Source organism: Cryptotermes secundus, unplaced genomic scaffold (genome assembly GCF_002891405.2).
Source record: "Cryptotermes secundus unplaced genomic scaffold, Csec_1.0 scaffold1090, whole genome shotgun sequence".
In the NCBI taxonomy this organism is placed as follows: domain Eukaryota; kingdom Metazoa; phylum Arthropoda; class Insecta; order Blattodea; family Kalotermitidae; genus Cryptotermes; species Cryptotermes secundus.
In genome coordinates this window covers 941,992-954,860 of record NW_019734379.1, presented here as the reverse complement: position 1 = coordinate 954,860, position 12,869 = coordinate 941,992, and the positions used below count along the sequence as shown (strand labels likewise).

General features: G+C 43.7%; 1 protein-coding gene across 1 annotated transcript in view; it reads left to right on the top strand.

Moving 5' to 3' along the window:
- LOC111868953 overlaps positions 1–12,869 on the top strand; it is a 517,093-nt gene that overhangs the window by 341,667 nt on the left and 162,557 nt on the right. Inside the window, exons 4-5 of the mRNA XM_033753245.1 lie at positions 8,020–8,163; positions 11,980–12,180. Of these exons, the coding sequence (XP_033609136.1) occupies positions 8,020–8,163; positions 11,980–12,180 (345 nt within the window). The remainder of the gene's footprint in view (positions 1–8,019; positions 8,164–11,979; positions 12,181–12,869) is intronic.

Genomic DNA, 12,869 nt, shown 5'->3' with positions numbered 1-12,869 from the left:
TATTATCTGAGTCTCACATCTGTCAGTCTCGAATGCGTAAATGTGCAGCTGTATTGTACATATTTATGTATTGATTGGTTACTCAACTAACGGAAAATATCCATATACTGTGTATACAGTTTAAGGAGAATGGGATGGGCACGGAATGTAGCACACATAGCTGAGGAGATAAGTGTATGCCGGTTTTGGTGGGTAAGTTTGAAGAGAAGAAGTCAGTAGGAAGACATAGACGTAGATGGGAGAATAACAGTGAAATGGGTCTTAAAAAAATATGATGAGGGCGACGACTGGAGTCATCTGGCTCAAGATGTGGGCCAATGGCGGGCTTTTGTGAAGACGGTAATGAACCCTCAGATTCCGTAAAAGTGTGAATTCCTTGAATAGCTGAGCAGCTATTAGCTTTTCGAGAAGAATCGACCCCATGGAAGTAGTTATACAGTCTTGCATTGGGTATTAAACCATACTGCACAGCCTTTACACTTCCTCGACTGTGTGTGAGCTTTACGTCACTGCTGACGTCAGACAGTGTCCTGATCGAGAGCAGTGCATTTCTTCGTGTTACCTATATCCCGGGGGTGAATCTAGTTTTGGACATAGGCTGTCTTGACTGAAGCCTGTCGTGGGCAAATGGTGGGAGTATGCCGCGACCACTCCCTTTCGCATCCTTTCCAATTCATGTACCAGTAATGATCCTATGGTTTGACGCTGTAGAGACTGAGCTACTGAGCTGCTGACAACGCCGTTAAATAAGCCATGAAATGTGGCTTATGATCAATTTGAGTTTCACATGAAATGTAAATTGTATCAGGCCGTTGGCCCGCAGTTAAATTAGTCCCTGAGTCTCACGTTACCACCCCTCTGTTGTGTTTCAGTAACTTTATTTGCAACTTTTTCCAGTAAGGTTAGCACTTAACCGCGTCCTTCTCATAGTCTAGCGACAATGGAGTTGTACCTACGGCACGGATTTGAGGTTCTGAAGGCGGTAGTAAGGAAAACTACGCTCTTCTGCTATGTGACGCAGGCTTCCTGCTTAACTTACTCTGCGACCATGAAGGTGGAGGTGATATGTCCTCCGAACTACGCCGCATTTGCAACCTGGATGACCGGTGATCTAATTCATATTTATTTTATAACGGTTTCAGCATTTGGACTATGACGTCGAATGGTGTGATGTCACATAAATTATGAACTGGAAACGATTTTGAAGAAAGTGGGAATGACCCGATCGGTTCCCGTGATGAATTGAAGAAACCCCCACCACCGCCACCACCACCAAAGAAAACGCATTCCGAATTTCCGGCATCCGTTCCTAGATCCGAAGCGAACACCTCCAAAATGCAAGGCTGGAGCATTACTGCTCTACCATTCAGGTCCCGAGATATGCTCTAGAAAATATGGAGTAAAACTTCCCGCCGCTGTTGCCCTACCTTCTCTCGGGTAATTAAGAGGATAATGCATTATACAGCCTTACATGTTCCGTGATAATGTGCGCTGTCTAGGTGCGTGAGGCTCGCTTCAAGTTGGACGATAGTCGAGGGCTGCTATCGAGGGAAAGGCGCTGAAAGAGATCGGCTTTGGGCCTGTTATTAAGGGCCCGTGTAAACAAAAGGGTTTACGATGACTCGAGCAGCGAAAATTTCATGACACACTTATGAGATCGCCTGAACAAGATTTCGGCCATACTTTCTCATGGGGGCAGGTGTGAAGAGAAGGTGATTTTGTTTTAAACAGGAACCAGACTAAAGGGTTGGAAGATATAATCGCCTGGTTAGCGTTAACTTGTATGGCAAGCAGTTATCTGTTATCTTGTTGTCTCAGTTGGCGCTTATAAATTAACAAGTGCCATTTGTTTCCTTTGTGGTGAAAGCGAGGGCTGTAGAGAACACGGTGCTGTTACGTTAAGCTTGCCACTCGCTCTGCCGTGCTGCGTATCGTGGTCACTCCCCCCCCCTCACCCCGCATTACAAGTGCATACTGTCGACGTAGTAACTTCTATGATTTGTAATGACCTAGGTTTCTCTGAGAATACATTCTTTCGATTTGCTATAAACCCGGATTTACAACATCAATACATCGATATCTGTAAATAAGTATCTGATATCGAGCCCCAGACGTTCGATATTCGAGATCTTTTCAGCATCTCCGAGTTAACTTTCCACCGAATGCGAATGGAATGTTAGGTGAATGGAGAAAACTGCAATAATGAGGAGCTTCATAACTTGTGCCCTTCGCAACGTATAGTTAGAATAATGAAATCAAGGAGGATTAGATGGGCAGGGCATGTGGCACGCGTGGGGACGACGAGGGTTTCGATGAGAAAACCTGAAGGAAAGACACAACTAGAAGAAACTAGACATAGGTGAATCTTAGGTAGGATGAGGTGATATGGATTGGATTAATCTGCTTCAGGATAGGGACTATTTGAGGGCTGCTGTGAACAGGGTGATGAACCTTCGGGTTCAGGAAAATAATGGGAAGTTCATGAGAAGCTGAGCAACTGACGTCTCAAGGTCTCAGCTCCATGGAGTTGGTTGATTAGGTTGGGTTTGGTTCGGTCCGGTCCGGTTCGCTTCGGTTTGGTTCGGTCCGGTTCGGTTCGGAGTCTCTTGTGCGCATTTTCGGTCGATATTGTGTTGCCAGATTGAGTTCGTCCGCGCTCACTCACACTTCACTTCAGCACTGTGGAAAATCCTTGGGAAACCGATATCTGACTTACAGTACAATTTTCAGTAACTCATTTGAGTCCTAAGTCGAGAGTAGCCTGTAAGGCTTGTAATTAAAAAAGGAAGAACTGCTTAACCCTTTGAAGGGCGAAGACAGGAGCAGGTTTCCGTAGTATAGCTGCAGTTCCCAGTAGCACTGTGATGATGCAAATATCTTCCTCTCGTTTTCTTGCCAGTCGGAAATGCGAGTGCTGTTTCGTTTATTTTGTTTGTTTTGCTTTGAAGCACGAGTTTCTTTTGTATAGTTTGTAAACATCCTTTTCCTTCCTTGCAGCAAACCCGCTGTGAATATAATGTTACAAAGCCCAACCGGTTAATGCTGTTTAAGGAAACAGTCGCTGTTTATTGTGAGAACCATACGGAACACGCAGATACGCTCTGTGGGCTGAGTGCAGAGTTTTAGTATGTTCAGTCCGTACCTCACAGGAAACATAACGTCTCCGCTACAAAGCCCAACCGGTTAATGCTGTTTAGGGAAACAGCCACTGCTTATTGTGAGAACCATACAAAACAAACGCAGATACACTGTATTTTTTAATGTCAGAGCGCGTGGTACACATGGTAAATATAATTCTTTAAAATGTTGACATGACTGTCATTCAGTGTCAAGACAGAACTTCTTAACATTAATTAAAACGTCATCTGTACCTGTACCGGTATGGAAATTATGATATGAAATGTATAGGTAATAAACAGTATATTGTGGTTTATTAAAATTTTGAATATTAAATATATGGAAGGGAATAAATATCAAATATTAATACTTCTTTCTGATCACAGATACATTAGGTAGTGATACAGATACCAAGATGTATAATTTTAGTCTAGTTACAGGAATGGGATTAGAAAGCCCCTTGTTCTGCTGTCACATGTGACTATTGAACCAGCCCCTAATGTAGGTGTGTACAGTGAACTGATGGAATGCCAACTGGCAGATGGAACGCGAAGCGCGCCCCCATAAGAACCTTCCCTAGTGCAGTTTTTTCTACCATAAATCTTAATGTACTACCCTGGAATCAACCGTGTACCTCTCCTACAAGAAGCCTGCTATTTACTGCCTGAACTGGGCACAGTAGGCAGACAGTTGATTGGTTAGTCAGGAGACTACATTGAATAGTACGGAAAACATGTATAAATAATTCCATATAACAAAATTTGTTCTCTCTGCTTGTATTTTTTTATTATGGATATTTTTACGTAGAGACCGTAAAATATGAAATCCGTATCTCGTTTGCTGTTTCCCTTTTTTTCGGTTCTAATATTTTGACTGAATGTGATTGGCTGACGTATAACACGATAGGAAATTTGCTTCAGGCAATAAAGTTTTCATGCAGATTTCACAGTGTGTTTATAAATAACACAAACGTCCGTGTGATTATACTGTTGTGATACTCATTCTGCTGAAACAACAAGAAGGGCCGCCCATCATGTGTACACACATACATTTCAGCCCTGTCCCCTAAGTCCTGTTCAGCTCTGGCAGCCGTTGTTTCAAAACGGGTTCGTCAAACAAAGCAAATGAACATTACGTTAATATAGCTGCGTTCCCATAGTTCTCACCTGACGATGTACTTTTTTCATGTAATCCCTCTCAGCTTAATATTTTTCTAAATAATACTTAAAATTTATTTTCTTACCTCACAGGAAACACAGTGCGACTCCATTAAAAACACAAACCGGTTAAAGCTGCTCTTTCCTTGAGAACCGTGCAGAGCACATAAATGGCCGCTGTTGACAAAACGCAGTGATTCTAATGTTAAAGCGAGCGATTCGTGCAGTAACCACTGTGCATTTAGTGACGAACGTACTCAACTTTTTGTATACGTTCTCCGGCGACGTTCTAGTCCTGATTTTTTTCGGTATATTAACGTGTTAAATGTTCTCAGTGTTGTATTTGGGTATCCTGCTGCGTTAGTTTCTCACCTGCCCACGCTGGTTCCTCACACGCGGATTTTTCTTCTACGCTGAAGATGGAGGCGATACTTTCCTCCGAAACGTCCGTTAATACAATATCTGTACGGCTCCAAATCTCAGAAAATAGCTTTCTTCATAGTCACTGCCTTGAAAACCTCAAATCTTACATTCTATAAATTAATGTTGTATTTTACCGTCCTGTTGCACTGATTCTCATCCATGATATGTATGTAATGGTCGTCTTGTAGTGCACTCAATTTCGCATGTCACTTCACTACATGTTTCGGCAACATTGTGCCGTCCTCAGGTGCTTTATTTACGGTAAGCTATTGCATTCCTTGCCATCATGTGTCTTTCATAAAATTATTAAAATGTACATTCTTCATCAACTATAATAAAATTTGTATACACTAAAACTTGTTAAGAGTATTCATCTTATGCGTGTTAATTCAAACTCGCGTATTGTATGGTTCTTCCACTATGGGAGTCGTATTTCCAATATTTTTTGTGTACTGTGTCTTGTGATGTGTCCTTCCTTTTTGGCTGCGAGGGTTGTTCTATAAATTGGGCTACGATTATTTCCTTCCACTTTATTTCCAATTCATCATTTATTAATCCTCCAGCCATTCGAGGTATAAAATCGGAGCTGTTGCTAGCGTCGTTAAACAAACCGTAAATAAATACTTCAGTGAAAACATACGCGCACTATGAGTGCAGACCCCAATTCTCACAAAACGTTCATGTTATCAGTATATATTTGCATATGATGAGAGGACAGTAATTTTTAATCATTATAATTTGACATATAACACTTTCTCCCTCCCACAGTGTAACCGCAGCCACTATCCCGTTACTTCTTACCACGCCTTTCCCCTTTCACTTTTATTACTGTGCTGAGGGTTCAGAGCCGCAGTATCCATCTTAACAGTGTTTAGACAGGCAGAACCTGGGATTCTGTCCTGACAGTGCCTTCCGTGTTTCTTTTCTTTCGTGTGTTGATATACACGTCACTTTGCCTATCCTTTGTCAAGGGAAGCAGATAAAAAACTATACCGTGGTAAGCCGACTATAAAAGAAGTCTGGTCTATTGTCCGTATGTATATTTACGAAGCAAGATTTGATGAATCGATCCCAGTCTGTAAACACACAAGACAGGACTGCCGGCCGAGCTGCCTCAGCCGATAACGCTCCCGATTTGTATTTATGAGGTAAAGGTAAAAAGATAAAATTGTCCGTCTGCTTAATTAATTAAAGCATCACGCCATGAAGACGTATCGGGGAGTGGAGATATAGCTACACCATTGTTTAACTCGGCACTAGATGTAGGTGAATGGTCAGCTTCACGGCCCGGCTGCTTTACCCCCGGATAAAGGGCCCACAGTACTCGTTGGATAGAAAAGCTGGTTGGCCTGCATAACCGGTCTGGACACTGTGGAGAAGAGAAAATTTCTTCCCTTTACTGGAATCGAACCCCGGCCGTCTAGACCCTAGTCCATCGGTATGTAGACTGAGTTATCCCGGCTCATGCGTTTGGAAGTTCCCGGTTCAAATCCTTGTCGAAACACTAACGTGGCTGAGGTTTGTGTTCCTTTAAATAGGCTACGAGTCTGTCTTCCCCATTCTTTAAAATTACCCGAACTGAATTGATTGAGGAGAACCACGGAAGGCCTCAGTGAGTCTCTGTGCCGAAATTTTAAACCCAGGACGTTCCGAACAGGGGACAGGAGCTCTTAGGAATCGACCACAACATTTGGTAACTTGTAATGTGCATTTCCGGTGCCACGTCGAATTGACGTCCGTTAGTTGTCACTTTTAAACTACATCCTTTAGAAGTGGATTGGTCATATCTTACGCAGTAACTGCCTTCTAAAAGAAGTTATTGAAGGAAAGATAGAGGGGCGGATAGAAGTGACCAGAAGACGAGGAAGAAGACGTAAGAAGATGCTGGATGACCTTGGGGACAGAAGAGGATATTCTCATTTGAAGGAGAAAGCTCTAGATCGCATTAAGTGGAGGAACTGTTTTGGAAGAGACTGTGGACCTGTCATCTTGACAGATTACTGATGAATGAATGGTCACTTTTGTTGAACCTTTATAAGGGGCACTTTGGTTTCTCGTCAGAGTGCGAAGGGGATTACTAAGGGACAACAGGCCTTCCCTGGGATCAGATGTTACTCTTTGGGAGGAAAGTGGAATTGCGTGAAGAACGGGCGCGCTTAGGAAGTCACCACTGCAAAAGTCTCGAAACTTAGTACACTCATATGGAGAGTGTCCTCTTCTGTGTTATGACGCCATGTGAGAGACCGGAACGTTAGAGGGAACACGTCACTTCCGCATTCAGGGCTGGAGAGCAAATCGAGCAGCAAACAAACAGAAGCAGTGGACAAGCTGAGCTCCGGTAAAACTTCACGGCGTTACAACCCAGACGACGATTATTACTATTGTTATTACTTACTTACTTACTCTTGGAGCTGAGTCGTTCTTGAGAAGCCGACAGTTGTGTAGCTACTCAAGAATTCCCCAACATTTTATGGAACCCGAAGGTTCTTTACCCCGTTCACAAGATCCTTCCACTGATCCCTATCCTGAGCCAGATCTATCCAATCCATACTATCCCATCCTATCTCTCTAAGATCCATTCTAATATTGTCCAACCACCTACGCCTTGGTCGTCCCTGTGGTCTCTTTCCTTCCGGCTTTCCCACCAATATCCTATACGCATTCCTCGTCTCCCCCACTCGTGCTACATGACCTGCCCACCTCATCCTCCTTGACATTATTATTATTATTATTATTGTTGTTGTTGTTGTTGCTCTACAGACCTGTGTTGGGTCTTGGCCGGTTTTTCAGTTTCTTGATCCTATACACAGTCGGTAGGGCTCCTTCGAAGGGGGATCAGCCCATCCCGAGGCCTCTGCCTACACACAGGACAATACAGAGTGGGATTCGAACCCACGATCCCAGCGTTCGATCGAGCGAAAACAATTCATGCCTTAGACCGCGCGCCCACTGTGATCATTCTCAGACTTCCATGCTTTTATCGTTGCTGCGAGAACCTCAAACCCAAAACTTATTATGTTTTAAAAAATATGTACTTCGCACATGGAGCGTGTAGTGAAGTGATGGATGCTACTTGACTGTTACGTGGTGATTCTGGGATATAAAGCCGTTTAGTCAATTGAAAGCGAAGCAGAGCGCTCACTTTGCTACCTGCTCCACACTGGTTTCTTGCTTGGCTTATTCTTCGACACTGAAGATGGACGCCATGTGTGCCTCCGTAATGTCGGTTCGCTTTCAACGGACTACAAGGCGTTGTGTCCCAGAGGACATATAACCATTGCTTTGAGACCCTCAAATCCTACATGGTGTGTATTTGTTTCAGTGTGTACCGATCCCCGGCCTAGGGTTTCGACGCGGCAGCTACAAGTGTGTGTGCCGCCGGGGATTCTATTTTCCCGACGTGAGAGCCATACATCGTTACTACAACGGGACGGTGCTGGAGGAGGAATATGAAAAACTGCTGATGGTAAGACAGCGTTCTGTATCAACTGGGCGGAATCCGTCCTTCATGCGAGAAATGTACCAGACGACACACAGAATTCGGAAAGAGTTCAGATGAGTAGTGACAGTCTTGTTATGAATTATTCTTCGTATTCAGGAAGTCCTGGAATCGAAACGATGTTTGTATACGGATTATCCTGAACGGGGGTTTCCCGGTTTTCATCAGTTCCTTCAATAGTGCCTGAAAATGGGCTCCGTCCGCTTCTTTCAATTTTCTTTCAAGTCAGCTGTTTCGGGATCATAGGAATCGGTTTTCGCTACATAGGGGTAACTATATATACAGCTTTTTCTTCTCTACTGACACTGCATTCTTGTGTGGGTCTTGGCCTCCCTATGTTTTCGTAACAGTAAGTTTTCCCGGGGTGCTGTCGTTAGCCCCACGCCCAACCCCCAACCTGGAGGACCAGTGTCTACACTTCGTCTGGCCCGTACCTTTAGACCTGTGTGTCATGGGTAACCCTACCAGAAGCTTACACTCCCGCTAGCATAGCTCTCAGGGTCGTTGGAGTGCGCAAACCTCTCCACAATAAGGCAGTAGTCAAATTCATATTGCCACTGAGTCTGTCTTGGTGTCGGGCCCAATTATTTTCCTCCGAAACGTCGGTGAAATTCTACCAGACTACAAGTCGTCACATTGCAGAAGACAGTAATCTTCGGTGAGTAAGTAATGGGATCTGAGTTTTTGAATTCATATGTAGTTATTTTTATTTCGGAGGACCGTGTTGTTATGACGTGGAACGATGAAAAGATGGAGGTAGTAAATTTCGCCGCCGTTCTACGCGCTGAGTGACAGCACATTAGGCTGCATTGTTCTGTGCTGGGTTCGCATGTGTAATGTCCACTCCATATTGTAGCGGCAGACAAGTGTGACGGGGCAGTTCCCATACACAATTGCTGTAGGATGCAACTTCAGAGCAGACCTACACGTACATCATACTTAGCATAATGTGCAGTAATTCATAACGTCCACTCCCCCATACGCCTTCGTGGCGAAGTGCTTAATTAGTTAAGCACAGCGACAACTTTACCTTTTTTCATTCATAGGGGTACACGCGGTAGCGTAGTTGGTTGAGGCACTATGCTACAAAACGGAAGGTCGCGGGTTTGATTCCCGATGAGGTCATTGGTTTTTTCAATTGACCTAACACTTCTAGCCGCACTGTGGCCCTGGGGTCGACTCAGTCTCTAACAGAAATGAGTACCAGGAATGTTCATGGGGATAAAGGGTGGTCGGCTCGTAAGGCTGACAGCCTCACAGCCATGTGTGAGCCGATTGTCTAGAAAATGTTGGAGCCTCGACGTCTGACATCCCTATGGGCCTCCACGGCCTGTTATATGGATAGCTTTACCCTCTTTGCCTTTACAGTAATTCACAATAAATAAACGAGACTCGATTTGGCTTATTTACGGTAAATAATAAAACATTTCTGTACCGGCTTTTGTTGGAGAGTTAATGGCATCGATAATTACGTCTGTTTGCAAAGGAGGCTTGTGTATTTTTATACATCTGCTTGTATTTGTTACTGATCACTCATTCTAATGTGCAAGTTTGTGCAGCTGTACGCTTGCATTTCGGAGGCACACGGTTCCAATTCTGATAAGTTTTGTGTGGCTGTCCTCCTCCCAAAATTGTACGTAATTGTCCTTCACAAACACCGTCTCGTATTTCATGTTAATGTTACCATGAGCGCCGCCCTGATGCTTTCTGTGACCGGGGGTGGAACCTGGAAAATTTGCCTACCACATATGTTTGAGCTGTTTAAGGCACCCCTCGGCCTGAGGGCCTGTGAATTTAAAGGGAGACAGGTCCATATTCAAGAATAATTTTAATTTTTTATTGATACATATTATATTTTTTTTAAATCCTGGAGATTGCATCTATCCAGCTTACCCCCACCCCAACCCCCTACAGGTTTCGATATATTTTACATAAATTCTTACGTTTTACACTCTCCCTTTTGGTTTAGAATAGCTCTACATTTTTGTTTCTTTCGTTCATCGGTATTTGCCAAATTCCTGTTAAGCTTTAACTTGAAACTGCCCTTCTGTCTTCTGCAAAGACTTGTGTCCCTTTGTCTCATGGCAATATGATGTAAATTTTTATATACGGCCATCTTCGATTCTTGCATCGATATTCTTATTCTGTCGATATTCTTTTCTATCAGATAAAAATCAGAAGTTACTGAAAACTAACTTCATTCCTCATATGTCTAGTCCATAAAGTTGTTGGATTTACAAACCTCGTTTCTGCTTGTCAGTTTTATTATTAGATTAGTTTTCGCTGTTATACTTAACGAACCCGAAGGATGATAACAATGATAAATTTTCACTTCTTCTTCTCTCCCCGTTTTGTTTATTAACACGCATCGTAGAGTCCCGACACATACGTTAAAGATAGAGTCGAGCCATTGGCTGTTCTGAATTCGGCAATGAACTGTCGAGATTCATAAAACTTAGTGAATTTCTTCACAACGTCGACTATAAGCTTTTAAAGACGACCTCTGTTCTATGTAATTAATTAATTTATTAAAGTTAATGTATTTACAGTTTAATTTATTTTATTTATTATCGTCAGTCAAGCGACCTCCGTAGTCTAGAGGTAACGTTCCCACCTCATGACTCGAAGCATTATAGATACCTCTCAGCTAGTAGAGCCGGTCTCGCTGGCTGGGCGGGACTGATGGTAAGCACCAGTACCGGTAGGATATAGAGACTGGTAGAAATCATAGAGGGAAGCACAATGGACCAATACAGGTCTAAGTGCATGGAGAAACCCACCCTCTCCAATAACTAACTAATATCGTCAGTCACTCAGGTCATATGGTATCGAATGATAGGATGAGAATTGCTAATGAATAGGGAAGGAAGACGTCATAACCTAATATAGGCATAAGGTACTCCTTATGAGGGACTGAGTAGATCCAGGCAAAACGTCAATCAGGATAGTGCGTGTCCCGCCCGAGGTTCGAACCAAGCATCTGCTGAATAGAGTTCAGATTGTAAGCGCTTGAACCAGTCTGCTCAGACCTTGCCGCTTTTGTTACGATAAATCGTGGGACATATGTTTTTCCTTTGCATGTTTTTTCTTTCAGATATGACTAAAGAATTCGGGGGAAAGTGACTGCACGCTTGTTCTGATGCTCAGAAGTTTTGAAACTGATTTTCCTTCAAATGTATCGGATATGACGCCAGTCTTCACGCTGCTGCGTCGGTGGAGGGTTTCCTCCAGAAGGCTTCCTGACAAGCCTCGCTTCATATTTATATGACATGTAGGCAGTGTCGCAGTGTTCTTCATCCCCCGTGAACTGTTCGTGTAATATGAAACATGTAACTCTAATCGTGCATTTAGATCTTCTGGGGCGATAAGACATGTCAAAAGTTCTGTTAAAATCCCAATTTTCAGAGCTGTGAGACTTCCGGCTCTCACGGTGTAGACTGTGAACAGTACTGGTATATAATGCCATGCTTTCCGGTAGAGGCTTGCCGACGTATTACTGGAACGTACCTCCGTATTCTTCTATCCTGAAAATGGAAGTAGCACGTTGCTTTGAAGCAGATATGTTTCAGACAACATGATGACATGTTGCAGAAAACAGCAGTCTTTTTATAGGATATACCTGTATCATCAGGGTCAACCCTGATGATGGAGGCAGCGCAGGTCTCCAAAACACGCATTTTAATTGAATTTTGATGTTGCTATCCCCCCAAGAAGACTTAATGTATTACTTTACCACGAAGCCTTCAAGGCTTACATGCGTTAACCTCGTAACATTGCCTGCAGGACGTGGACAACCAGTATAGCGAGCCAGGAATGTTCGAGTGTCTGCAGTGCGCAGAGGGCTGTGAGTCCTGCGAGGATGATCGCCCCTGTGTTGTGTCCCTGAACTGGGTCATGCGCACGGCCATACTCATCTTGTCCTGCGTCATCATCTGCTGTCTGCCTGTCGTTGTTCTCTTCACCTGGAAGTATGGCAACGTCAAGGTAGGACAAACATCCGGTTGTTCTTTCGTGTTCGAGTTGGGATTTTCACAGCGGAGTCAATCTGGACGTAGTAATCCACAAATCAAAACCTAATTCAGAAGGAAATTAACAGGAGACTGAACTCGGGTAGTACTTGCTACCATTCAGTCCAGAAGCTCTTGTCTTTTCGTCTGCTGTCTAAAAACATAAAAATTAGAAACTATAATTTTGCCTGCGGTTCTGTATGGATGTGAAACTTGGTCTCTGACATTAAGGGAGGAACATAGACTGAGGATGTTAGAGAACAGGGTGCTGATGAGACTATTTGGACCGAAGAGAGATGAAGTGACGGGAGGCCGGAGAAAACTACATAATGAAGAGCTTCATAACTTGGACTCTTCAAACAAACTCCGTGGTTTTAGTTCGCAACCTAACTATACCGACCGAGCGACCGCCGCTTGTCGGCGAATTTAGTGCCAACTTTCGCTGATAGAGGGTGTTACGTGGTCAGCGCAACGGATCCCCACGGCCGCTAATTTCGATTTTCTAGACCGGAATCTCTACATTCCCATTCAAGTATCTCAGTTATCTTCACGATGCTGAGTGAACCCCTTCACTACTTCTCAGAAAATCTGATGGCGACGGGAATCGAACCCAGGGCCTTTGGATCTGTAGCCAGGAGCTCTGACCACTAGACCACAGAGGTGGTC